This window comes from Eleginops maclovinus, chromosome 2 (genome assembly GCF_036324505.1).
Source record: "Eleginops maclovinus isolate JMC-PN-2008 ecotype Puerto Natales chromosome 2, JC_Emac_rtc_rv5, whole genome shotgun sequence".
In the NCBI taxonomy this organism is placed as follows: Eukaryota; Metazoa; Chordata; class Actinopteri; order Perciformes; family Eleginopidae; genus Eleginops; species Eleginops maclovinus.
In genome coordinates, this window is record NC_086350.1 from 798,516 (window position 1) to 825,046 (window position 26,531).

The following is a 26,531-nucleotide window of genomic DNA, read 5'->3' on the forward strand; positions in this document are numbered from 1 at the left end:
CACACACACACACACACACACACACACACACACACACACACACACACACTTTCTAAAAATAAATTAAACCTTCATCTTAAAATGTTTCCCTCCAGACATAAAAGAACGAGAACTTTTCCCTCTAATTTCTTTCTACAAATTTTACCTCTTTCTTTCAAATATCTGTGTGTGTGTGTGTGTGTGTGTGTGTGTGTGTGTGTGTGTGTGTGTGTGTGTGTGTGTGTGTGTGTGTGTGTGTGTGTGTGTGTGTGTGTGTGTGTGTGTGTGTGTGTGTGTGTGTGTGTGTGTAGGGTCAGGAGTTGTCTGTGAGGCAGATTTCTCTCTTGGCGTTCAGAGACCTCGTCCTGCTGAAGCTCCACCTGCAGGAGACTCTGAGTACTGCAGCCTGCGTCCCTGCAGCCGTCACACAGATGCTGCTGGTGCTGCAGGTACACACACACACACACACACACACACACACACACACACACACACACACACACACACACACACACACACACACACACACACAAAATAAAAACTCTACTTCTTTCTTAAACATTTTTTAAATTCCAAATATTTTGTCTCTACTTCAGGGTGTCCACGACGCTGGCCCTCCGACGCTGGAGTTCTTTCAGCTGGAGCGCCTGGTGGAGGTCGTCGTGTCGCCGTACATCAGCGATGTCCTGCTGATAAGTGAGTCCTGCAGCCGAATACTGCCAGTGTCATGTGGAAATACTGTGTGTGTGTATGTGTGTGTGTGTGATGTGTTTCTCTGCAGAGGTTAGAGGTCATTAAATCCTCCTCAGAAGCTGAGCTGCTAAACGCATTAACGAGTTTCTGTCGCTTTAAATTAACCAAGGTCACACACACACTCTGTACATACAGCTACTGTACTCTGTTGTTATAACCAGGGGTTTCTTTAGCAAATACAGCATGAGGCGCTAACGTCACTTCCTGTCTAATTTAGGCCCCGCCCACTTTCAGGTGTAACTCCTGCATTAAAATAATCGTGTCTTCACGTCTTAAAGCTGCTGAGTCATATATTACACCTCCAACAACAAATAGATCCAGAGCTCCGGTTCCTTTACTTCCTCTCCAGAAAAAAGGAGAGTAAAGAAAGGATCAGAAATCTCAGTCTCAGTGTCAGCCTGCTGCCTGCCACTCGTCCCCCGCAGACCCACCGGACATCCATCCCCTCTTTATTCTCCGTAAGCTGTCTCTGCCGTGTGACCAGACATCTGACCCCATCTCCATATCTCTGGACTCAGTAAACCCTTTCTGACCCACAGAGAGATTGTTTCCTGGCAGCACTTTATATTTTACTGGGAAATCTGTATTTTGGTTTGAGGGGGACGCCCCCAGAGAGAGGAGCAGAGACCCTGATTCTGGTTTAGAGGAAACCCTGATTGTTAAAATGATAATCATTTTCACCTGACTTTAATTTCTCTGCTAATATAAGTAGAAAAAACCTACAGCACAGTTTTGATAAAGCAGGGCGAGCAGAGGTCTAGATTTGCCTGATGCAGGAGCGTAGGTGTTAGGTTATGATAAATAGATGTATTTTGGTTTCTTCTCTCAAATAGGGAAAAATAAATACGGCGAAAGGACTCTGAGTCAAATAATATTTCTCGTGATCTCGCTGCGTCTCTGTGTCTCTCTCTGCTCACTGTAATCTCAGGCTGTGAACAGATTATGGAGTTAATCCCCGCTGAGACTAAAGGCATCAGGAGGCCACTTCAACAAGGAACATAACTCTGATCCATGACACGCAGCATTTAATTAACTAAAATAAACGGCTTTAAGAGTTCCTGGCCTGAAGTGACTTCTATTGGACCTCCTTTGTTTACTTATGGAACACAGTGACATCACTATGGAACACTCCGTATTGGCTAGCGCTCCAACACATTGAAGGTGATACGCTAAGGGGCGGGACATCTCTTAAGCGGTCGACCAATTACAACAGAGCCAGCCAGCTAACCAATCAGAGCACACTGGACTCAGGAAGGAAACAGGTGCTACGCCTGTGATACAAATAATGTCGCTCTGCCTCCTCCTAGTGCTACCGACACAGAGCTGCAGGATGCCGTGTTTATGTGTTGGTCCCTGAAGGCAGCATCTCCCTGGTCCAATGAGATTTCTCCATGTGATTTCGGGCTCCCAGCAGGGGATCCAGAAACAAAACAGAATTTTCTAGAAAAGTATTTGCAGCATTAATGTATTTACAAAATATTCCTTGAAAATCACTTCTTAAATTTCCAAGATTCATAACGAACATTTATGAGCAAAGCCTAAATATTCTCCAGGATCCTAAAGAACGGAATTTCCAGAATAAATGCATTAACTTTAAATAAGACTTGAGGATTGTAAACGTAAATTACGTAAATGTAGATTTTTCTTTCATAAATTCAGATTTTCTTCAGATCTGACCCCTGTTCTCTTTCTCCTGCAGACCCCCTGCGGTCGTCGGGTTCCCAGTCGGAGGTCCGGGTGTCCTTGTCCCCCGCAGGCGACGCTGCGTCCCTCAGCCCTCTGATGGAGCAGGAGGGCGAGGCCTACCTGGAAAAGACGGGCGGCGTCCGGCGTCACACGGTGGCCAACGTTCACTGCAACGCCCAGCTGCTGGGGGGGGAGGGAAGGGGAGTGGACTTCATAGTGGGGGGGGGGGCCGATGGCTCCCAGGACATTTATCAACCAACCGGATGTAGGGGAGGCTCCGATGGGGGGGGTGGTCCCCTGCAGATAGAGACTGGATGCAGAGCGGGAATCTGCAGGGACAGGAAGTGACATCACAGGAAGGGAACATGAGAAGGATCCACTGAAGTTCAGAAAACACATATCTGCCGTTTTTCTGAACTCACAATATCGTGGTTTCCTCAGGAATCACAACAAGTGACAACTGGATAGAAACGACTGAAAATAAGCAAAATAGATATGAAAATACACAAAGTACAACTACGAATGAAGACAAAGAAACATAAAAATAACCTCCTATAGTCCTATAGCTAAGGACAGGACACAGACCTCCTGTCCTATAGCTAAGGACAGGACAGGAAACAGACCTCCTCCTGTCCTATAGCTAAGGACAGGACAGGACACAGACCTCCTGTCCTATAGCTAAGGACAGGACACAGACCTCCTGTCCTATAGCTAAGGACAGGACAGGACACAGACCTCCTCCTGTCCTATAGCTAAGGACAGGACAGGACACAGACCTCCTGTCCTATAGCTAAGGACAGGACAGGACACAGACCTCCTGTCCTATAGCTAAGGACTTCACAGAGATAGATGGAAACTACTCCAAGGAGACTAAAAGAGACAGGAAATCAAAGGGTGGGACAGGAAGTAAGATAAGGGGATGTGAATACGCTCCTCTTAGGATCTTAATGATTAATAAAGATTATAAAACGTGTTCCTTCAGGGTGCTAGAGATGTGAGGGTGTGTTTGTTCCTCTCTCTGAAACCAGAGCCCAGTCTGCTCTGATTGGTCAGCTGGACGGCTCTGTTGTGATTGGTCAACCTGCCTAGAGATGTCCCGCCCCTTAGCCTGTCATGTCCAATGTGTTGGAGCGTGAGTGTTCCAAAGTGATGTCACTGTGTTCCGGAATGGTAGCGCCTCTTTAATGCGCCTTATTTACTTTGATGAATTAGTGTAAATGTACTCGTGTGTATTTATGTGTTAGGGAATTTAATTTACAACAAAACATCAGATCTCATTTTTGTTAAATCCTCGCGTCGCCCCCCAGAGCGCTCAATGCAGATTAATCCGCCGCTGAAAATAGTCCCTAACATACTCTCTATTTTCCCCAGTTTGAGTCGACAGACTTCATGGCGCTGTAATCGAAGAGGAGTCAGGAGATGGAAATGTGTTTTAATGTTACATCCAGAACTACAATATGAGTTACAAACATCCAAACTGTTCATCGCCATCCTGAACAAAACTGCAATATCTCCCAGTCTGTAAATGCATCAAATATACATGATCACTTTCAGGTCGAGGAGGGGGTGGGGGGGTGGGGTGGAGGGGTGGAGGGGGTGGAGGGGTGGAGGGATGGAGGGGGTGGGGGGGTGGAGGGGTGTCAGAAATCTGAGAAAAAAATCTGAAATCCAACTTTATTTATTTCTTAAAATTTCAGAGGAAAAAGTTTATAATAATTTAAATGAAGTCAGACTTTCTATTTCTTTCTCAGAGTTGTGAGAAACAACATTTTATACATTTTTATACAAAAAGTTTGAATTCTGAAAAAAGTGAATTATCTGAAAACTGAATTTAATTTTCTCAGAATTCCGAGTTTAAAATCTGATTAAATGAAAAGTTGAATTCTGAAAAAAATAATGACATTTGTCTTCATGTGACCGTGACCCTCTTCCGTAAATTTCACATTCAAGGGAAGTAGATTTTCTTTATTTCAGTAGCAGTAACTTCAGCAGGAAGTGGTTTCTCCACAACAACACTTTGTGATTAGACTGCAGTTTGAAACGTGTTGATTTTTGTACAGATGAAGTTCTTGTTTCTGGCACTTTGTTGGCTTTAAAAGAATCTGGCTTTTAATAAAAACGTTGCAGCACTGGAGTGTCCTGGATAACTTTAATTATACTGATTAGGAATATCAGATAGAAATCTCCGGTTCATTTTCTGCTGATTGTGAAATCAGTGACATCTTCAGCGCACGTTAAACAGAGAAATCAAAGCTCTGTGATTGGATATTTGATGGTGAAATGCATCTTGGGAGTAGTAGTTGGCTTGCAGTAGATTTCACTTTAAGTGTTTCATGTCAATTAACAACAAGGACATCTCTGAAGGTTTCTGTGAACTGACGAAAAGTAAAAGGTAAAAGAAGCTTGTAGACTGTAACCTGATGAGAGAACTACGACTCCCAGGGTGCATTTCAGATAAAACCATCCAATCACAAAGCTTTAAATATTTAACAGAAGTTAAACTTCTCACTGATGTTACAGTCTGCATATTAAATGAATTCACTTTTGGATGATGTGTTTGGAATTAGCACCTCTGACTTAAATCCTTAGTGACAGCAGCTGAGGCTCATGGGAAATGTAGTTTCTTAAACCAATCTGTCATTTCTGAGAAACAAACATCATTCATAATAAATTATACAGCTGTTTTCACACACACACACACACACACACACACACACACACACACACACACACACACACACACACACACACACACACACACACACACACACACACACACACACACACACACACACACACACCTTCACATTAAAACTCTACATCTGTTATGTTACAGCGTCTCGTTGTCCCTGATTCCTCGGGACCTCTATGTGACGTTACTATGGTAGCCAGGTCGCGGCGGCAGGTACAGTCTTTGCTCAGCGTCGCCCTCTGATGGACGGTCTGTCTTTTCTTCTTCGTCTTCTTCTTCTCTTATTGGCTGCAGTGTCAGGTTCCTGTCTTCTGATTGGCCAGCCAGCAGGGCAGCTCTCCACACCTGAACAGGATAACCAATATATATTTTCAATATGTTTCTTTTTAACTTACATTTTCTATTCTTTAAATATGATGTGTTTCTTATCTAAAGCATTGGTACATATATCTTCAAATGAAAAGAACAATGAGTTTAATTTCACAGAAAAGGGTGATTTATTTTTTGTCTTTGTTTGGAAAGTTGGCCAAATTTGAGAAAAAACGTCATTTAATTTAATGAATGAAAGTGAAGATATTTGAAAAAGAAATGAGCAAAATGTTTGGATAAAATCTGTCCTGATATTTGGTGTGTGTGTGTGTGTGTGTGTGTGTGTGTGTGTGTGTGTCACTGTGTTACCTCTCTCTCAGGGTCGTCTGGCTGCTTAGGAAGCTCAGCTGTTGCTCCAGACGACAGACTCTGAAGGCCAGGTAGCAGGAGGACAGAACCAGCAGGAAGACCCTGACCCAGAAACAGAGGCTCACTGGTTTATGACATGCTGACTACAAAGGTCTTACAAAATGAATCCTACAGTAAGTTACCGAAGCGTCACGTAATGCATGTGCAAGATGTGTAACCAGCAGGTGGCAGCCAACCACACACATATTTCAGTCTGCATCTACAGACTGCTCTGAACACCTCTGCAGTTTCCTGAATGATCTTCGAGGGTATCGATTGTTTTACTGCGTGTTTCTGAGTGTTGTGTGCTGTCTTTGGATTCCCAGCGGGATGACAGCGCCAGTAAAACCCAAACAGAGCTTACAGTGTTTGCTGTAAAGGATCAGATGTTAGCCCTCCTCTGTCAGCTGTTCTGTTCTGGAGTGAATCTGTACGCCTGCTCCTGAATCTGCTTCCTGGTTTTCTCTTTCTTTGTTCTGTTTCTAATTCAGCAGGTGAACCTATATGTTCATCAAATAGTGTGTGAGCTTAACTGTGTGTGTACATTTTAAATTGACCCTCCCCTCCCTGGTGGGACTCACAGCAGGACGAAGAGCTTCAGCAGCTGGTACTCTGTCTGACCCAGTTCAGGTACTGGTTCTGTCAGCAGGATCTTCTCTGTTTCCAAACTGCTGTCTGCAGAAACACAGGGAGACATCCAACGTCTGCATGAAACTGAACAGACAGGGAACAGGAAGCAGGGGCCGGAAGAGTCAGGGGACACTCAAAAGGACTCAAAGAAAACACACACACACACACACACACACACACACACACACACACACACACACACACACACACACACACACACACACACACACACACACACACACACACACACACACACACACACACACACACACACACACACACACACTGAATGTACCTGTGAGTGTGTGTGTGCTGAAGGGTGTGTCTGCGACGAGGCTGGGGGAGGAGTTTCCCAACAGGTCGGGCAGCGAGGAGGAGACGGCGGGAAGAGACGGCTTCCTCCTCCACTTCAACACCTCCGGAAACTCGTCCTGAAGACAGGACACAGACTGTCAACACGAAGACAAAAACACATTTCACCGTTAAAGTCCAGCGGGAAACAAGTTCGTAGCTAAAGGCTGTAAGCTGAAACAGAGCCCTGTAACACATCTGAGATTTACGGTGTCTCCTGCAGAGCCTGAAGGCAGCACGGGGAAAGCCTCTTACCAGGGGACCCTGAAGGGGCCACAGTGGGTCACCTTAGGACCAAAACAACAGCTCCTGGTATTCAGATAATCTGCTCACTGTTGGGGGGGCATTTCTAGTTTCTCAGTATGTAGAGTCTCTACTTTAAAGAGTCCTCTCCTGCTGATGTTCAGGTGTATATCAGTATGTAGTGTCTCTACTTTAAAGAGTCCTCTCCTGCTGATGTTCAGGTGTATATCAGTATGTAGAGTCTCTACTTTAAAGAGTCCTCTCCTGCTGATGTTCAGGTGTATATCAGTATGTAGAGTCTCTACTTTAAAGAGTCCTCTCCTGCTGATGTTCAGGTGTATATCAGTATGTAGTGTCTCTACTTTAAAGAGTCCTCTCCTGCTGATGTTCAGGTGTATATCAGTATGTAGTGTCTCTACTTTAAAGAGTCCTCTCCTGCTGATGTTCAGGTGTATATCAGTATGTAGAGTCTCTACTTTAAAGAGTCCTCTCCTGCTGATGTTCAGGTGTATATCAGTATGTAGCGTCTCTACTTTAAAGAGTCCTCTCCTGCTGATGTTCAGGTGTATATCAGTATGTAGAGTCTCTACTTTAAAGAGTCCTCTCCTGCTGATGTTCAGGTGTATATCAGTATGTTGAGTCTCTACTTTAAAGAGTCCTCTCCTGCTGATGTTCAGGTGTATATCAGTATGTAGTGTCTCTACTTTAAAGAGTCCTCTCCTGCTGATGTTCAGGTGTATATCAGTATGTAGAGTCTCTACTTTAAAGAGTCCTCTCCTGCTGATGTTCAGGTGTATATCAGTATGTAGAGTCTCTACTTTAAAGAGTCCTCTCCTGCTGATGTTCAGGTGTATATCAGTATGTAGAGTCTCTACTTTAAAGAGTCCTCTCCTGCTGATGTTCAGGTGTATATCAGTATGTAGCGTCTCTACTTTAAAGAGTCCTCTCCTGCTGATGTTCAGGTGTATATCAGTATGTAGCGTCTCTACTTTAAAGAGTCCTCTCCTGCTGATGTTCAGGTGTATATCAGTATGTAGTGTCTCTACTTTAAAGAGTCCTCTCCTGCTGATGTTCAGGTGTATATCGGAATGTAGCCCCCCCTTCTGTGTGCAGGTTTATGAAGACTCTTTCTGAAGTGAATCTGTATATTAAATCACCATGGACAGAGAGCTGGGCTCCTCCAGGTATTGCTTCAGACTCAGACTCTTCCCGTTCACCTGCAGCCAGAGAAACAGGAAGTCAGAAAGAAAAATGCAAAATATTCTGAAGTAAAATAACAAATATGAAACATACAATGAAAGACTTGTAATGACCTGCAGGTGAGTGCAGATCCTCCGCAGGACGTCATACACGCTGTCTCTGGACAGCAGCGACACAAACACGTACTGTAACAACAACAATAATCAAAGCTCTGTGATTGGATGTTTGATGCTGAAATGCATCTTGGGAGTAGTAGTTGGTTTGCTGTAGTTTTCACTTCAATTAACAACAAGGACATCTCTGAAAGTTTCTGTGAACTGACGAAAAGTAAAAGGTAAAAGAAGCTTGTAGACTGTAACCTGATGAGAGAACTACGACTCCCAGGGTGCATTTCAGATAAAACCATCCAATCACAAAGCTTTCAATATTTAACAGAAGTTAAACTTCTCACTGATGTTACAGTCTGCATATTAAATGAATTCACTTTTGGATGATGTGTTTGGAATTAGCACCTCTGACTTAAATCCTTAGTGACAGCAGCTGAGGCTCATGGGAAATGTAGTTTCTTAAGCCAATCTGTCATTTCTGAGAAACAAACATCATTCATAATAAATTATACAGCTGTTTTCACACACACACACACACACACACACACACACACACACATACATACACACACGATGGCAGATCTAACCCAGGACTTGTCGTTATCACTATTTCTATTCATGGTTCAGTTTTGCCTTTCTGTTTATATCTGGAACAGCAGATCAATAAAATCTGTGTGTGTGTGTGTGTGTGTGTGTGTGTGTGTGTGTGTGTGTGTGTGTGTGTGTGTGTGTGTGTGTGTGTGTGTGTGTGTGTGTGTGTGTGTGTGTGTGTGTGTGTGTGTGTGTGTCTACCTTCTGAGCCGTATCCATGGTGATAGCCAGGCCATTGGGCACCAGGCCGGCTGTCTTGTGTTTCTTCACCAAACGCACCGACACCACCGGGATACACACCTGCAGGGAGAGGAAACACACGCTTTTATTGTGAAAGGCTGAGCTGACACTTCCTGTCTCTGCAGGGGTGCAAAGTAACTCAGTACACTCACTGAGTATGAATATGAGGTACTACCACCACTGCACATCTTCTCAGAGGTCAATATAAATATGCAGAGTACCTTTGACCCTCTCTTATTGCTCAGTTGTGTGATAACAGTCCGAGTCTTTTCTTTAACAGGAAGTTGTCCTCAACGCGTTTTTCAGCTCTATCAGTTTCAGGAAACATCTTTACTGAAGTCATTTTAAACCTCCTCTCACCTTGATGTCCTTCCCAAACAGGTTAGCGTAGAAACACAGCCAGTTCCTGGAGATGTAGAGACGACCCTGCAGCAGGATGTCCCGCAACAACGCACAGGAGTACACTGCAGGGTACACAGGTGAGGGACATCTGATAAACAGGTGATAGACAGGTGATAAACAGGTGATAAACAGGTGATAGACAGGTGATAAACAGGTGATAAACAGGTGATAGACAGGTGATAAACAGGTGATAGACAGGTGATAGACAGGCGATAGACAGCTGATAAACAGGTGATAGACAGGCGATAGACAGGTGATAGACAGGTGATAGGCAGGCGATAGACAGGCGATAGACAGGTGATAGGCAGGCGATAGACAGGTGATAGACAGGCGATAGGCAGGCGATAGACAGGCGATAGACAGGCGATAGACAGCTGATAAACAGGTGATAGACAGGCGATAGACAGGTGATAGACAGCTGATAAACAGGTGATAGACAGGCGATAGACAGGTGATAGACAGGTGATAAACAGGTGATAGACAGGCGATAGACAGGCGATAGACAGGTGATAGACAGGTGATAGACAGGTGATAGGCAGGCGATAGACAGCTGATAAACAGGTGATAGGCAGGCGATAGACAGGCGATAGACAGGCGATAGACAGCTGATAAACAGGTGATAGACAGGCGATAGACAGGTGATAGACAGCTGATAGACAGGCGATAGACAGGCGATAGACAGCTGATAAACAGGTGATAGACAGGTGATAGACAGGTGATAGACAGGTGATAAACAGGTGATAGACAGCTGATAGACAGGTGATAGACAGCTGATAGACAGCTGATAGACAGGTGATAGACAGCTGATAGACAGGTGATAGACAGCTGATAGACAGGTGATAGACAGCTGATAGACAGCTGATAGACAGCTGATAGACGGCTGATAAACAGTTGATAGACAGCTGATAGACAGGTGATAGACAGGTGATAGACAGCTGATAGACAGGTGATAGACAGGTGATAGACAGGTGATAGACAGGTGATAGACAGGTGATAGACAGGTGATAGACAGGTGATAGACAGCTGATAGACAGCTGATAGACAGGTGATAGACAGCTGATAGACAGGTGATAGACAGCTGATAGACAGGTGATAGACAGCTGATAGACAGGTGATAGACAGGTGATAGACAGGTGATAGACAGGTGATAGACAGGTGATAGACAGCTGATAGACAGGTGATAGACAGCTGATAGACAGCTGATAGACAGGTGATAGACAGCTGATAGACAGGTGATAGACAGGTGATAGACAGGTGATAGACAGCTGATAGACAGCTTATAGACAGGTGATAGACAGCTGATAGACAGCTGATAGACAGGTGATAGACAGCTGATAGACAGGTGATAGACAGCTGATAGACAGCTGATAGACAGGTGATAGACAGCTGATAGACAGCTGATAGACAGTGATAGACAGCTGATAGACAGCTGATAGACAGCTGATAGACAGGTGATAGACAGCTGATAGACAGCTGATAGACAGGTGATAGACAGGTGATAGACAGGTGATAAACAGCTGATAGACAGCTGATAGACAGGTGATAGACAGCTGATAGACAGGTGATAGACAGCTGATAGACAGCTTATAGACAGGTGATAGACAGCTGATAGACAGCTTATAGACAGCTGATAGACAGGTGATAGACAGGTGATAGACAGGTGATAGACAGCTGATAGACAGCTTATAGACAGCTGATAGACAGGTGATAGACAGGTGATAGACAGCTGATAGACAGCTGATAGACAGCTTATAGACAGCTGATAGACGGCTGATAACAGTTGATAGACAGCTGATAGACAGCTTATAGACAGCTGATAGACAGGTGATAGACAGGTGATAGACAGCTGATAGACAGGTGATAGACAGGTGATAAACAGCTGATAGACAGCTGATAGACAGGTGATAGACAGGTGATAGACAGGTGATAGACAGGTGATAGACAGGTGATAAACAGGTGATAGACAGCTGATAGACAGCTGATAGACAGGTGATAGACAGGCGATAGACAGCTGATAGACAGGTGATAGACAGCTGATAGACAGGTGATAGACAGCTGATAGACAGCTGATAGACAGGTGATAGACAGCTGATAGACAGGTGATAGACAGCTGATAGACAGGTGATAGACAGCTGATAGACAGCTGATAGACAGCTGATAGACGGCTGATAAACAGTTGATAGACAGCTGATAGACAGGTGATAGACAGGTGATAGACAGCTGATAGACAGCTGATAGACGGCTGATAAACAGTTGATAGACAGCTGATAGACAGGTGATAGACAGCTGATAGACAGCTGATAGACGGCTGATAACAGTTGATAGACAGCTGATAGACAGGTGATAGACAGCTGATAGACAGGTGATAGACAGCTGATAGACAGCTGATAGACAGGTGATAGACAGGTGATAGACAGCTGATAGACAGCTGATAGACAGCTGATAGACAGGTGATAGACAGCTGATAGACAGGTGATAGACAGCTGATAGACAGCTGATAGACAGGTGATAGACAGGTGATAGACAGCTGATAGACAGCTGATAGACAGCTGATAGACAGGTGATAGACAGCTGATAGACAGCTGAATTACAGGTAAACAATGACCAGGTGTGGCACCTTTCATGAGGATCTCCTCTTTGGGGACGGTCTGGAACAGTTTGTGGTACTGAGAGTTGTACTTGCTGACAGTCTGTGGAGAAAACATGAGAATAAAGTTATTCAATTCAGAATCAAAGGTTAGCGACCAAGATCTGATCAGCTGATTTTCAGACAGGCTTTCATAGAGATGGATCAGGACAGAGGGGGGGGGGGGGGGGTCTTTGTTCCTGAGACCCTGAACACAGAGGGGACTACAGGTAGTATTTGTGCTGAGGATCTGAATTCTACTCAGTTGTGTTGGTCGGCTGATCTGTGATGTGGGTCATGAGGTGATACACCTGTGTCTCTATTCTCTGAGACTTCCTGTTTCCTGTTTCCTGTCTGAAACAACAGAGACTGAAACAACAGAGTCTGAAACAACAGAGACTGAAACAACAGAGAGCAGACGGAGACGCCAAATGTTCACTTCAATTGTTTTTGCTTTTATTTACTTTAGTGATTCTGGAGGTTAAAAAAAGTCCTTCATTTGAAAGAAAAATACGAGTAAGAGGAAAATAATCCGGCAGAGATTAAAAAGAGTCTTCTCTGATATTATAAATAAAGGTATTAAAGTCAAAGAAAACACACACACACACACACACACACACACACACACACACACACACACACACACACACACACACACACACACACACACACACACACACACACCCCTCACCAAGTACCCATGTAGATAGCACAGATGCCGGAAACACCTAGAGACTAAAAAAAGATTTGAAAAGGACTCCTGCTGTCATATACAGAGTGTGTGTGTGTGTGTGTGTGTGTGTGTGTGTGTGTGTGTGTGTGTGTGTGTGTGTGTGACTCACTGATCCTCTGTAACATTTCTTCACGTCTTCGTAGGTCAGGTCGTCGATCAGCTGCAACCTGCAAGACACAACATCTCATTTACGTCTCATCACCACTGTCCTCGTGTTTAAGTCTCATCACCACTGTCCCGTGTTTACGTCTCATCACCACTGTCCTCGTGTTTACGTCTCATCACCGCTGTCCTCGTGTTTACGTCTCATCACCACTGTCCTCGTGTTTACGTCTCATCACCACTGTCCTCGTGTTTACGTCTCATCACCACTGTCCCCGTGTTTACGTCTCATCACCACTGTCCTCGTGTTTACGTCTCATCACCGCTGTCCTCGTGTTTACGTCTCATCACCACTGTCCTCGTGTTTACGTCTCATCACCACTGTCCTCGTGTTTACGTCTCATCACCGCTGTCCTCGTGTTTACGTCTCATCACCACTGTCCTCGTGTTTACGTCTCATCACCACTGTCCTCGTGTTTAAGTCTCATCACCACTGTCCCCGTGTTTACGTCTCATCACCACTGTCCTCGTGTTTACGTCTCATCACCACTGTCCTCGTGTTTACGTCTCATCACCGCTGTCCTCGTGTTTACGTCTCATCACCGCTGTCCTCGTGTTTACGTCTCATCACCACTGTCCTCGTGTTTACGTCTCATCACCACTGTCCTCGTGTTTACGTCTCATCACCGCTGTCCTCGTGTTTACGTCTCATCACCACTGTCCTCGTGTTTACGTCTCATCACCGCTGTCCTCGTGTTTACGTCTCATCACCGCTGTCCTCGTGTTTAAGTCTCATCACCACTGTCCTCGTGTTTACGTCTCATCACCACTGTCCTCGTGTTTACGTCTCATCACCGCTGTCCTCGTGTTTACGTCTCATCACCGCTGTCCTCGTGTTTACGTCTCATCACCCTGTCTCTTTTTTATTTCACCCCGTGTCCTGTGTTTACTTTCCATCACCGCTGCCCCTCTCATCCCCAATGTCTCGTTTTTTCGTTATCAATGCCCTCGTGTTACGTCTCATCCGCTGCCTCGGTTTACGTTCATCCCCGCTGTGTCTACCCACGCCCTCGTTTTGTCTCATCCCGCGGGCCCTCGGTTACGTCTCTCCCCGTGTCCTTTTTTAGTTCATCACCATTCCTGTGTTTAGTTATCCCGTGCCTCTGGTTACTCTCATCCCCATTTGTGTTTAGTTCATCCCCGTTTTCCCCTGGGTTTTTTGTTCATCCCCGCTGCCCGTTCATCCCCACTGTCCTCGTGTTTAGTTCCCCCGCTGTCCTGGGTTTGTTCTCATACCGCTGTCTCGTTTTAGTTCATACCCTGCCCTCTTTTTTAAAGTTCATCACGCTGTTTTTTTTAGTCTATCCCCGTCCTGTTTTAGTTCATCACCGGGCCTGGTTTACGTTCTCAACTGCCCCCGTGTTATTTTTTAAAAAATGTCCTTGTTTACGCTTTACACTGTCCCCGGTTTAGTCTCATACCATGTCCCGTGTTTATTTCCATCACCACTGCCCGGTTTCGTCCATCCCCACTGCCCCCGTGTTTAGTTCATCACCTTTCCCCCGGTTTACGTTCATCACATGCCCCGTTTTTTACGTTCTCCCACTGCCCCTGGGTTTTTTACGTTTCCCCAAATTCTCGTGTTTGTTCATCAATGCCCTTGTTTAGTCTTAAAACACTGCCCCGTTTTTGTCTCATCACCCTGTCCTGTGTTTACTCCATCCCCATGCCCCCGTTTTTAGTCTATCACCACTGTCCTCGGTTAGTTCATCCCCACTGTCCTCTGTTTATTTTATCACGTGCCCGTGTTTAGTTCATCCCCGTGTCCTCGTTTTACGTTCACACCACTGTCCTCGGTTTAGTCTCAATCCCCATGCCCTGTTTTTACGTTCATCACCACTTATGTAGGAAAGTTTGGGGGAGAAAATGCCCTTTTATTTAACCATACATCCTTTGGAGTTATAGAGCTGGATGTGTTGTAACAAACTCGAGACAAAGGATCAGAAATCTATCGGTACGTTTGCTCCAAAGAGAAATACTAAAGCCTTGTTTCGTCTACTGAGTAAACCTGTCTGTGCAGGAAGTAGAACAATACAACATTCATGCAAAAACATCAAACTAGTTCAATTTGAGCCAAAAAAAACACATTTTATATTATGAACTGGATTATTACGGCTAACTAACATATTAAAGTGCACCTCATGTTTTTATCTACAAAGTGCACCTAATAAAAACAACAACAACAACAACAACAACAACAACAACAACAACAATAATATGCATAATAAGTATCGATAAAAGTGATGATTGATATTTGAGCGGCTCGGGTTGTGTTCAGTGTTTTCAGCTGTTTTTATTTTTGAATGAACCTCATGTCACTATTTGCATGACCGTCCTGAGGTCTGACGCAAATAAGTGTGTGTGTGTGTGTGTGTGTGTGTGTGTGTGTGTGTGTGTGTGTGTGTGCGTGTGCGCGTGCGCCCCAGTAAAAACAAGCTTCTGGAGGCAGTTTGAGGATTAACAGGTTGTGTTTGAGCTCAGGTAGTTGCAGTTTTAAATATATTACATGAAGCTCATGCAAAATGAGAGAAACACCTGATGTCCCTGAACACATCACCATGGATCACTGCAGGGGGGCTCTGTTTACAGTCACGAAGAGATGCAGCCAATCAGACAGGGACACAGAGTGTGTATTGCGTCTGCAGTTTTGACGTACATATGGTGTGCTAAATGACACAAATAGTAACATGTTGTCCTTTGCTGCGTCAGCTGCGTCAGCTGCGTCAGCCTCTACTCATTCAAACCGTTTGAAGCTTCCAGAGGAACTCATGAAGTATAACAGTTTTTCAGGAGAGAAACTAGATATTAAGATTACGGTTTATAATGACTTTATGCCAAAACCTTTCAGAACTTACAGCGTCTGCTTAAGAAAAACAGGACACCGTGTTTTCATAAAGACTGATGAAAGACAGTTTTCACTTTTTTCTGAAAAGCTCAAAATGTTTTCATAACATGAACATTTTCACTTTTGGGGAAAAATGTTAAAATCTTATTTTTTTCTCAAAATGTCAAAGTTTTCCTGAAAATTTCAGAATTCTGACTTTTTCCTCAAAATCCGGACAAACCGCCAAATTCAACACAAAATTCTGAAAGTCTTAAAATTCTGAAATGTTTTCAGCATTTTTCATAAAGTCCAGATTTCCTTCTGAAAACCACCCTCTGTCTCCCCTCCTGTCAGGGAGAGTTGAGTATAACAGGAGCTTCAGTCTGCAGTCCGGCTCAGATGTTCTGGTTCTTCTCGTAGTTCCTCACAGCAGAGCATCTACACCTCCAGACTCTACAGAGTTATTAAACAGGACCTCAGATCAGAGGTACTGTCTCATGTCCTCCTGCAGTCAGTGCTAACCGTTAGCTGTTAGCTCTGACTGCATTAGAGCTCCACCTCTCTGCCCATTTGCTATCAAACATTGGGACGTTAGAAGTGGACGACGTCACGGAGACTATGTCCTCATTTCAAAGCCTGTGGGGTCCAGGAGACTACAGGACTGATGCTGGCCCTGGACTCACATTTAGCAGTTTTTAGGTCTAATTTGTCACTGCGTCTTTACTTAATTTCAATAAAAGTACAGTTGTTATTTCTGTGTGTGTGTGTGTGTGTGTGTGTGTGTGTGTGTGTGTGTGTGTGTGTGTGTGTGTGTGTGTGTGGTCATAAACACTTTGCAAATCTGTTAAAATCCTGAAGTGTGCACTGGACTACGACACAAAAACACTCTGTGGAAGATTCCTCAACCAGCTCCCTCATTAGTCCAGACAAAGGCAGTGTGTGTGTGTGTGTGTGTGTGTGTGTGTGTGTGTGTGTGTGTGTGTGTGTGTGTGTGTGTGTGTGTGTGTGTGTGTGTGTGTGTGTGTGTGTGTGTGTGTTTGGCTGCAGATGAAAGCTGGGGAGACAATACACAGAGAGGGAAAACCTCACTGTCTCTCTCTGGTATTCCTGTCACGTACGACACAAGCTGCAGAATCAGAGTCCGTTTGTGTGTGTGTGTGTGTGTGTGTGTGTGTGTGTGTGTGTGTGTGTGTGTGTGTGTGTGTGTGTGTGTGTGTGTGTGTGTGTGTTTTTATGTGGTAGCCTACAACACGTGCAGTCAGCTCACGTTTTCAGGCAGCAGAGCTCAGAGAGAGACAGAGGGACTGATGGAAAGGAGGTGTTTGTGTTTGTGTGTGTGAAAGAGAAAGTGTGTAGCTGGTGCCAAGCCTTAGTTCAGTTCTGCTGACAGGGAGCTTATGTTCCCTTATAACACATAAACACAGTGAAATGAAAAGCTGAGATTTATTTAAGATACACCTGAACATCAGCAGGAGAGGACTCTTTAAAGTAGAGACACTACATACTGATATACACCTGAACATCAGCAGGAGAGGACTCTTTAAAGTAGAGACACTACATACTGATATACACCTGAACATCAGCAGGAGAGGACTCTTTAAAGTAGAGACTCTACATACTGATATACACCTAAACATCAGCAGGAGAGGACTCTTTAAAATAGAGACTCTACATACTGATATACACCTGAACATCAGCAGGAGAGGACTCTTTAAAGTAGAGACACTACATACTGATATACACCTGAACATCAGCAGGAGAGGACTCTTTAAAGTAGAGACTACATACTGATATACACCTGAACATCAGCAGGAGAGGACTCTTTAAAGTAGAGACACTACATACTGATATACACCTGAACATCAGCAGGAGAGGACTCTTTAAAGTAGAGACACTACATACTGATATACACCTGAACATCAGCAGGAGAGGACTCTTTAAAGTAGAGACTACATACTGATATACACCTGAACATCAGCAGGAGAGGACTCTTTAAAGTAGAGACGCTACATACTGACATACAACTGAACATCAGCAGGAGAGGACTCTTTAAAGTAGAGACACCTGAACATCAGCAGGAGAGGACTCTTTAAAGTAGAGACTCTACATACTGATATACACCTGAACATCAGCAGGAGAGGACTCTTTAAAGTAGAGACGCTACATACTGACATACACCTGAACATCAGCAGGAGAGGACTCTTTAAAGTAGAGACACTACATACTGATATACACCTGAACATCAGCAGGAGAGGACTCTTTAAAGTAGAGACTCTACATACTGATATACACCTGAACATCAGCAGGAGAGGACTCTTTAAAGTAGAGACACTACATACTGATATACACCTGAACATCAGCAGGAGAGGACTCTTTAAAGTAGAGACTACATACTGATATACACCTGAACATCAGCAGGAGAGGACTCTTTAAAGTAGAGACCTACATACTGATATACACCTGAACATCAGCAGGAGAGGACTCTTTAAAGTAGAGACGCTACATACTGACATACACCTGAACATCAGCAGGAGAGGACTCTTTAAAGTAGAGACGCTACATACTGACATACACCTGAACATCAGCAGGAGAGGACTCTTTAAAGTAGAGACTACATACTGAATACACCTGAACATCAGCAGGAGAGGACTCTTTAAAGTAGAGACTCTACATACTGATATACACCTGAACATCAGCAGGAGAGGACTCTTTAAAGTAGAGACGCTACATACTGACATACACCTGAACATCAGCAGGAGAGGACTCTTTAAAGTAGAGACACTACATACTGATATACACCTGAACATCAGCAGGAGAGGACTCTTTAAAGTAGAGACTCTACATACTGATATACACCTGAACATCAGCAGGAGAGGACTCTTTAAAGTAGAGACTCTACATACTGATATACACCTGAACATCAGCAGGAGAGGACTCTTTAAAGTAGAGACTCTACATACTGATATACACCTGAACATCAGCAGGAGAGGACTCTTTAAAGTAGAGACTCTACATACTGATATACACCTGAACATCAGCAGGAGAGGACTCTTTAAAGTAGAGACACTACATACTGATATACACCTGAACATCAGCAGGAGAGGACTCTTTAAAGTAGAGACACTACATACTGATATACACCTGAACATCAGCAGGAGAGGACTCTTTAAAGTAGAGACACTACATACTGATATACACCTGAACATCAGCAGGAGAGGACTCTTTAAAGTAGAGACTCTACATACTGATATACACCTGAACATCAGCAGGAGAGGACTCTTTAAAGTAGAGACACTACATACTGATATACACCTGAACATCAGCAGGAGAGGACTCTTTAAAGTAGAGACACTACATACTGATATACACCTGAACATCAGCAGGAGAGGACTCTTTAAAGTAGAGACTCTACATACTGATATACACCTGAACATCAGCAGGAGAGGACTCTTTAAAGTAGAGACACTACATACTGATATACACCTGAACATCAGCAGGAGAGGACTCTTTAAAGTAGAGACTCTACATACTGATATACACCTGAACATCAGCAGGAGAGGACTCTTTAAAGTAGAGACACTACATACTGATATACACCTGAACATCAGCAGGAGAGGACTCTTTAAAGTAGAGACACTACATACTGATATACACCTGAACATCAGCAGGAGAGGACTCTTTAAAGTAGAGACTCTACATACTGATATACACCTGAACATCAACAGGAGAGGACTCTTTAAAGTAGAGACGCTACATACTGATATACACCTGAACATCAGCAGGAGAGGACTCTTTAAAGTAGAGACACTACATACTGATATACACCTGAACATCAGCAGGAGAGGACTCTTTAAAGTAGAGACACTACATACTGATATACACCTGAACATCAGCAGGAGAGGACTCTTTAAAGTAGAGACACTACATACTGATATACACCTGAACATCAGCAGGAGAGGACTCTTTAAAGTAGAGACTCTACATACTGATATACACCTGAACATCAGCAGGAGAGGACTCTTTAAAGTAGAGACTCTACATACTGATATACACCTGAACATCAGCAGGAGAGGACTCTTTAAAGTAGAGACTCTATAATAGCAATAACAGTAAGGATGGAAACAATAGCATTGAAAATGTGTAAATGAAAACGATGCTAACTTCTATCCAGTCTGTCTTGCTGGTTTCACTGGGAGGCTGTGGGTTTTTGTCCGGCGTGTTAAACATGAAACTGTTGGGATGAGTCGGCTTGGCCTCTTTCTCTGCTCCACTTTCCCCATTCAGCCTGAAATGTTTGCATAATTACTTCTTTTATCTGCCAGTCTGTGTGTGTGTGTGTGTGTGTGTGTGTGTGTGTGTGTGTGTGTGTGTGTGTGTGTGTGTGTGTGTGTGTGTGTGTGTGCCTCACAGTAGCTCTTGTAGACAATCAGTCCTTTCACACACTCACACACACTGAACTTCATGCTCCAGTGTTCCAAACTAGCAGCAGTGGCTGATGGGAACCTGCTCGTTGTTTGCAGTTCTCACGTTTACTCTTTTAATAATGATCAGAGAGAAAGTAAAACACTCGTGAATTCAAAAGGTTACTTTGGTCCAAATGTATTTTTACTATCAGCTAAAGAACTAACAGATTTCATCCCAAACTTAAGGTACTATAAACTAACATAGAGAACCAGAACATATGAGCCGGTCGGACTGAAGCTCCTGACTCATGTCAGGTACAAAAAAACATATATGTGGAGAAAAAGTCAGAATGCTTGACGTGCCCGGTCAGGTGAAGCAGAGGGAGAAAAGCTAGACATTTTATCTGCTAAACTTCCTTTGTTCAAATGATGCCCGTTAGCACGTTAGCATTTTGCTGGAAGAACCTCTGAGTCAGTGCCCGCTGTTAGCAGCTCTCAGGAAACATATATCCAGTTTCAACAGCAATTATACAAAGTGGAGACTCATCTATAGAGAGGTGCAGGAATGAGTCCTCAAACTTCCTGTCTGCTGGTCTAACATTATTTTCTGACATAATCCAAAATCACATGGAGGAATCCCATTGGACCAGGAAGATGCTGCCTTCAGGGACCAGCACAGAAACACCACATTCTCTGTGATAGCCATCAGTGTGTGAGCTGCAGTTCCTCACCTGAAGGGCAGGGGGCAGTGTGTGTCCTCCTCCCTGGGGGGATCCACCTCATGGGGGGGCAGCAGGCCAACATCCTCGCCCTGTTCCGTGTTCTCGGACATCATCATCATCATCGGCCTGGAACAAAAAACATTCAGAAATATTTCACATAACTTCAGGATCACTGAAGACAGAGCGGATCCAGGCGCTCATCAGATCTGGGATAAAGATCACAGAGGAGAGTCTGACTTTATTAAACTGTGAGTCCTGTACCTCTGATTCATGTCCAGGACCTGATACAACATCAAGACTGAGTTCCACACGAGATGAATCAGGAGGCTGCAGACAAATATAGAAGTGTGACCAACATCCAGCGAGCAGCAGGAAACACACGAGACGCTTTCAAAGAAATCTGCAGAACACAGTTAGCATCCAGGCTAACGGCAAACACTTCGTCTCCTCTGGGAATATATACAAAATTAACACACACACACACACACACACACACACACACACACACACACACACACACACACACACACACACACACACACACACACACACACACACACACACACACACACACACACCCACACACACCACTCTGAGTTACGATGGGACCGAAGGATGAGAGCCGATGTAAGCAGTCGTTTCCGAGACGTTTCTAAGACGATCGAGGTGGAGATGGAACACGGTTGCCATGTCGATCCTCCTCCTCACGGTTGCCATGGTAACAGGCATATACCTCTTCCTCCGCCTCCTCCCTGTTTCCATGGAGACGCCTGTCAGCCTCCTCTCGACCCGCAGTTTAAATCCGGCGTCACCTCGGGAGGTTATCTTTATTTATAATATTGATATACCTTCCACTTCCTGTTACAGGTTTAACTGATGACAGAAACATCCCATAATATCCTCAGAGGAAACACTGCTGCACACACATTAAATCTGTCTGATGTTTGACGACAGCACACGTGTTTTTTTGGCAGTCCACCTCATGGGCCCTTGAGCAAGGCACTGCACCCCTAACCGCTCCCTGGTGCCGGGCAGCCTGCTCCCTCAGGTCCTGGGGATAAAACCAAGGTTCTACTTCACTTTAACAAACAATCCCTTACAAACGCCGCTGTTATGCTCAAATACTGATTAGTATTTTAGTTCTATCTGTAAAGTGTAGAACTCCAGAGGAGTGAGAACACGCTGCCATAACTCAGATGTTATTGAAGATATTCCACACTTCCTGCAGCGGCATCCTGTTTAATAAAATCTATGCAAATGTGAAGAAAATGATATGAAACCTCTCACAGAATAACCTCTAACACACACCTGCAGCACCACACTAACACACACCTGCAGCACGACACTAACACACACCTGCAGCACGACGCTAACACACACCTGCAGCACGACGCTAACACACACCTGCAGCACGACACTAACACACACCTGCAGCACGACACTAACACACACCTGCAGCACAACACTAACACACACCTGCAGCACACACTAAACACACACCTGCAGCACAACACTAACACACACCTGCAGCACAACACTAACACACACCTGCAGCACAACACTAACACACACCTGCAGCACAACACTAACACACACCTGCAGCACCACACTAACACACACCTGCAGCACCGACACTAACACACACCTGCAGCACAACACTAACACACACCTGCAGCACCACACTAACACACACCTGCAGCACGACACTAACACACACCTGCAGCACCACACTAACACACACCTGCAGCACAACACTAACACACACCTGCAGCACGACACTAACACACACCTGCAGCACAACACTAACACACACCTGCAGCACGACACTAACACACACCTGCAGCACGACACTAACACACACCTGCAGCACAACACTGAACACAACACACCTGCAGCACAACACTAACACACACCTGCAGCACAACACTAACACACACCTGCAGCACGACACTAACACACACCTGCAGCACAACACTAACACACACCTGCAGCACAACACTAACACACACCTGCAGCACGACACTAACACACACCTGCAGCACAACACTAACACACACCTGCAGCACAACACTAACACACACCTGCAGCACAACACTAACACACACCTGCAGCACGACACTAACACACACCTGCAGCACAACACTAACACACACCTGCAGCACGACACTAACACACACCTGCAGCACAACACTAACACACACCTGCAGCACGACGCTAACACACACCTGCAGCACGACGCTAACACACACCTGCAGCACAACACTAACACACACCTGCAGCACGACACTAACACACACCTGCAGCACCACACTAACACAAACCTGCAGCACAACACTAACACACACCTGCAGCACCACACTAACACACACCTGCAGCACAACACTAACACACACCTGCAGCACACACTAACACACACCTGCAGCCACAGGAGTACTAAGTACTTCTACTAAAGTACTGCATACTCAAGGTACTTGTACTTCAATGGAGTATTTACAATCCAGGCTCCTTTGTGTAAGAGGGAAATATTTAACTGCTAACCCTTCACCTCACAGCTTTAGGTTCTTCAAATAGAGACACATAAAATAAATATAGACAATCCAAATACAAAAAGTCAAACTAAATATGAAGAAAACTAATAATGTACAAACTATAAATAAATATTCAACATTAAATATCTCTGATACTGATAATACAAAGACCCAGCAAACTATATATAATATAATCAGCTTCAGCATCCATGTTGCATCAATAACCATAATGACTATTACTAGGTGTTATATATATATGTGTTTGTACTGAATTAATACTTAGAAAAAAGGAACAGTCAGGTGATGAAATGATTAATAACCCAGCCCTGCTTTTAAATACATTTAAATACACAATTATGGTTTAAAAATGCAAATTAAATAAATAAATCTCCTTCATTTGAAACAAATACAAAGCTCAGAAAGACTGATACCATTTGATTTACAATCATCAACAAAAGATTGTGATGTATATATATTGTTATTATCAGTACTGTCAATAACCTGCCAACTGATGCTGATACATGCTAACAGTGCAGCCTCTATGATCACACACACACACACACACACACACACACACACACACACACACACACACACACACACACACACACACACACACACACACACACACACACACACACACACACACACAGATGTTTTAGTGGTCCCCTCACCTGTGTGTCCTGCGGTTCTCTCTCAGGTCCGCAGGTCTCTGTGTCTCCGCTGCTGCGGGAGGCAGAGAAAACAGACTACCGGAAGAGACCTGGAGGGACCTTCAAAATAAGAGCACGGTGCATGGACAAAAACACATGGAAAGCACGATGAATTAAAAATGATCATTGATTTTGATTAAATATATATATTCAAACATTGTAATCGATTATTGTTTATGTATTTCACTTTCTTGTTCATTTTATCCATTATTTAATCAGTAAATCAATTAACATTCTTGCCGATTATTTCATGTTACATATTTTACGTTTATTATTTAGTGTTGTATCTGTAAATTAATAATTTTGTCTGTTAATTATGTATTTTATTGTTTATTTTTCATTCATTTATTTGTATTTTTAATCAATATTTCTGTCAATTATTGTGTTTTTACCTTTTATCCAACATTTCATTTTATTGCTTCCTAATTATTATTGTATCCAATATTCCTTCTGTTTGTTCTTTTATCCATTAATTAATTCATGTTTTTAATGAGTAAATTACTTTATTTATGGAGTCAGTGTGCTGAGGTATGATCAGCGCCTCCCTGTGGTGTAACACCGACATTACATGAGAGTAATTAGCAGCAGGTTCTTAACAGTGTGACTTTGTTTTGGGTGTGGAGTTTCAGCATTTATTCGTCAAAAAGGTGTCAAATTCTCACCATCAGAATCAGGCAGGATTAGCAGCTCATGTGTGCATTTTGAAAACATTCACCAACTGTCTGTCTCAGAGTCAGTCTGTCTCAGAGTCAGTCTGTCAGAACTGGAAGTGTGTGTCAGGATATCTGAAGGTTAGCTATGTTATCTAGCTAGCTTCCAGCAGATCTGCAGTGACATCAGGAGGAGTCATGTGATCACTTTTAAAAAATGAGACCAGAAAACATTTCAGGAGAACAACAAGACAGAGACAGCTTCATGATCATGAACGTCACCCAGCGCTCCGGTCCCAGCTGTGTGCGTCTCTCTTTAGTGTCCCCTGGTCTCCAGCTGTGTGCGTCTCTCTTTAGTGTCCCCTGGTCTCCAGCTGTGTGCATCTCTCTTTAGTGTCCCCTGGTCTCCTGCTGTGTGCGTCTCTCTTTAGTGTCCCCTGGTCTCCAGCTGTGTGCGTCTCTCTTTAGTGTCCCCTGGTCTCCTGCTGTGTGCGTCTCTCTTTAGTGTCCCCTGGTCTCCTGCTGCGTGCGTCTCTCTTTAGTGTCCCCTGGTCTCCTGCTGTGTGCGTCTCTCTTTAATGTCCCCTGGTCTCCAGCTGTGTCCGTCTCTCTTTAGTGTCCCCTGGTCTCCAGCTGTGTGCGTCTCTCTTTAGTGTCCCCTGGTCTCCGTTGTGTGCGTCTTTCTTTGGTGTCCCCTGGTCTCCAGCTGTGTGCGTCTCTCTTTAGTGTCCCCTGGTCTCCAGCTGTGTGCGTCTCTCTTTAGTGTCCCCTGGTCTCCAGCTGTGTGCGTCTCTCTTTGGTGTCCCCTGGTCTCCAGCTGTGTGCGTCTCTCTTTAGTGTCCCCTGGTCTCCAGCTGTGTGCGTCTCTCTTTAGTGTCCGCTGGTCTCCAGCTGTGTGCGTCTGTCTTCAGTGTCCCCTGGTCTCCAGCTGTGTGCGTCTCTCTTTAGTGTCCCCTGGTCTCCAGCTGTGTGCGTCTCTCTTTAGTGTCCCCTGGTCTCCGTTGTGTTGGAGCTTCTTGCAGCGTTTGGTTTCTGCAGCTTTCAGTAAACTGCTCATGTTTCCTCTGCTGAATGTTCTCTAGATGCTGCATGTGTTGAAGAGATGCTGCAGATGTTTCTGCATGAGTTCTGATCTGTGTTTCTATATCTGCATCCTCTCTGAAGCTGCAGCACGTTGGCACCTGTCGGCCTCCGTCCATTAGACTCTATTTCGCTATTTCTAGAGACAATGGACTAAGAAATAAGTAATATAAAGAAATGTTATGCATGAGCAAACCCACCGGTCCATCAGGATTCGAAGGCGTCACAAAGCCAGTGAGGTGCTGTCAGAGGAGGTTTTCACAAAAAGGCAGATTTTAATACTCGTTTCTTTAAATGTATTTCTCTGGTGCATAAAACTCGTCATCACACAGATTAAAGCAGAATATCGTGTTGGATAAAAGAAAGAAAGAAAAAGAAAAAACCCAATCTTTTAATATTTCAGTATTTCTGTGATGGAAAACAAGCTTGTTGACAAACGTCAGTTTGTTACTTCCTGTTGTGTTGGGGTGGGGGGGGAATGAGGACTCAGAGGGCGGGC

General features: G+C 44.2%; 2 protein-coding genes across 6 annotated transcripts in view; one reads left to right on the forward strand and one right to left on the reverse strand.

Moving 5' to 3' along the window:
- LOC134879482 (proline-rich protein 5-like) overlaps positions 1–2,766 on the forward strand; it is a 15,200-nt gene extending 12,434 nt beyond the window's left edge. The window contains exons 8-10 of the mRNA XM_063906029.1: positions 291–428; positions 576–675; positions 2,432–2,766. Of these exons, the coding sequence (XP_063762099.1) occupies positions 291–428; positions 576–675; positions 2,432–2,766 (573 nt within the window). The remainder of the gene's footprint in view (positions 1–290; positions 429–575; positions 676–2,431) is intronic.
- A 1,258-nt stretch (positions 2,767–4,024) lies between these two features.
- LOC134859543 (GRAM domain-containing protein 2A) lies at positions 4,025–24,348 on the reverse strand. 5 transcript variants are annotated; one of them, XM_063876099.1, is made up of 14 exons: positions 24,264–24,306; positions 21,650–22,112; positions 21,323–21,388; positions 21,071–21,187; positions 13,060–13,117; positions 12,209–12,281; positions 9,550–9,653; positions 9,151–9,249; positions 8,365–8,436; positions 8,209–8,268; positions 6,753–6,906; positions 6,409–6,541; positions 5,789–5,890; positions 4,025–5,455 (listed from the first exon to the last, which is right to left on the reverse strand). In XM_063876099.1, the coding sequence occupies exons 3-14, from the start codon at positions 21,352–21,354 to the stop codon at positions 5,407–5,409; spliced, it is 1,053 nt and encodes a 350-aa protein (XP_063732169.1). In that variant the 5' UTR covers positions 21,355–21,388; positions 21,650–22,112; positions 24,264–24,306; the 3' UTR covers positions 4,025–5,406. The 5 variants fall into 5 exon arrangements, with proteins under 5 accessions (XP_063732169.1, XP_063732153.1, XP_063732175.1 ...); XM_063876083.1 differs by lacking the exon at positions 21,650–22,112 and having other exon boundaries at positions 24,264–24,348; XM_063876105.1 differs by lacking the exon at positions 21,650–22,112 and having other exon boundaries at positions 6,409–6,502; positions 24,264–24,346.
- Between the last annotated feature and the right edge of the window lie 2,183 nt (positions 24,349–26,531).

Excerpts from the sequence above, each read along its gene's own strand:
- LOC134859543 (XM_063876083.1), bottom strand. The coding sequence starts at position 21,354 with ATGTTGTATCAGGTCCTGGACATGAATCAGAG. Across the intron at positions 9,250-9,549 it reads TGTTTGGGAAGGACATCAAG|GTGTGTATCCCGGTGGTGTC; the intron begins GTGAGAGGAGGT and ends CTCTCCCTGCAG. Across the intron at positions 8,269-8,364 it reads GGATCTGCACTCACCTGCAG|GTGAACGGGAAGAGTCTGAG; the intron begins GTCATTACAAGT and ends CTCTGGCTGCAG.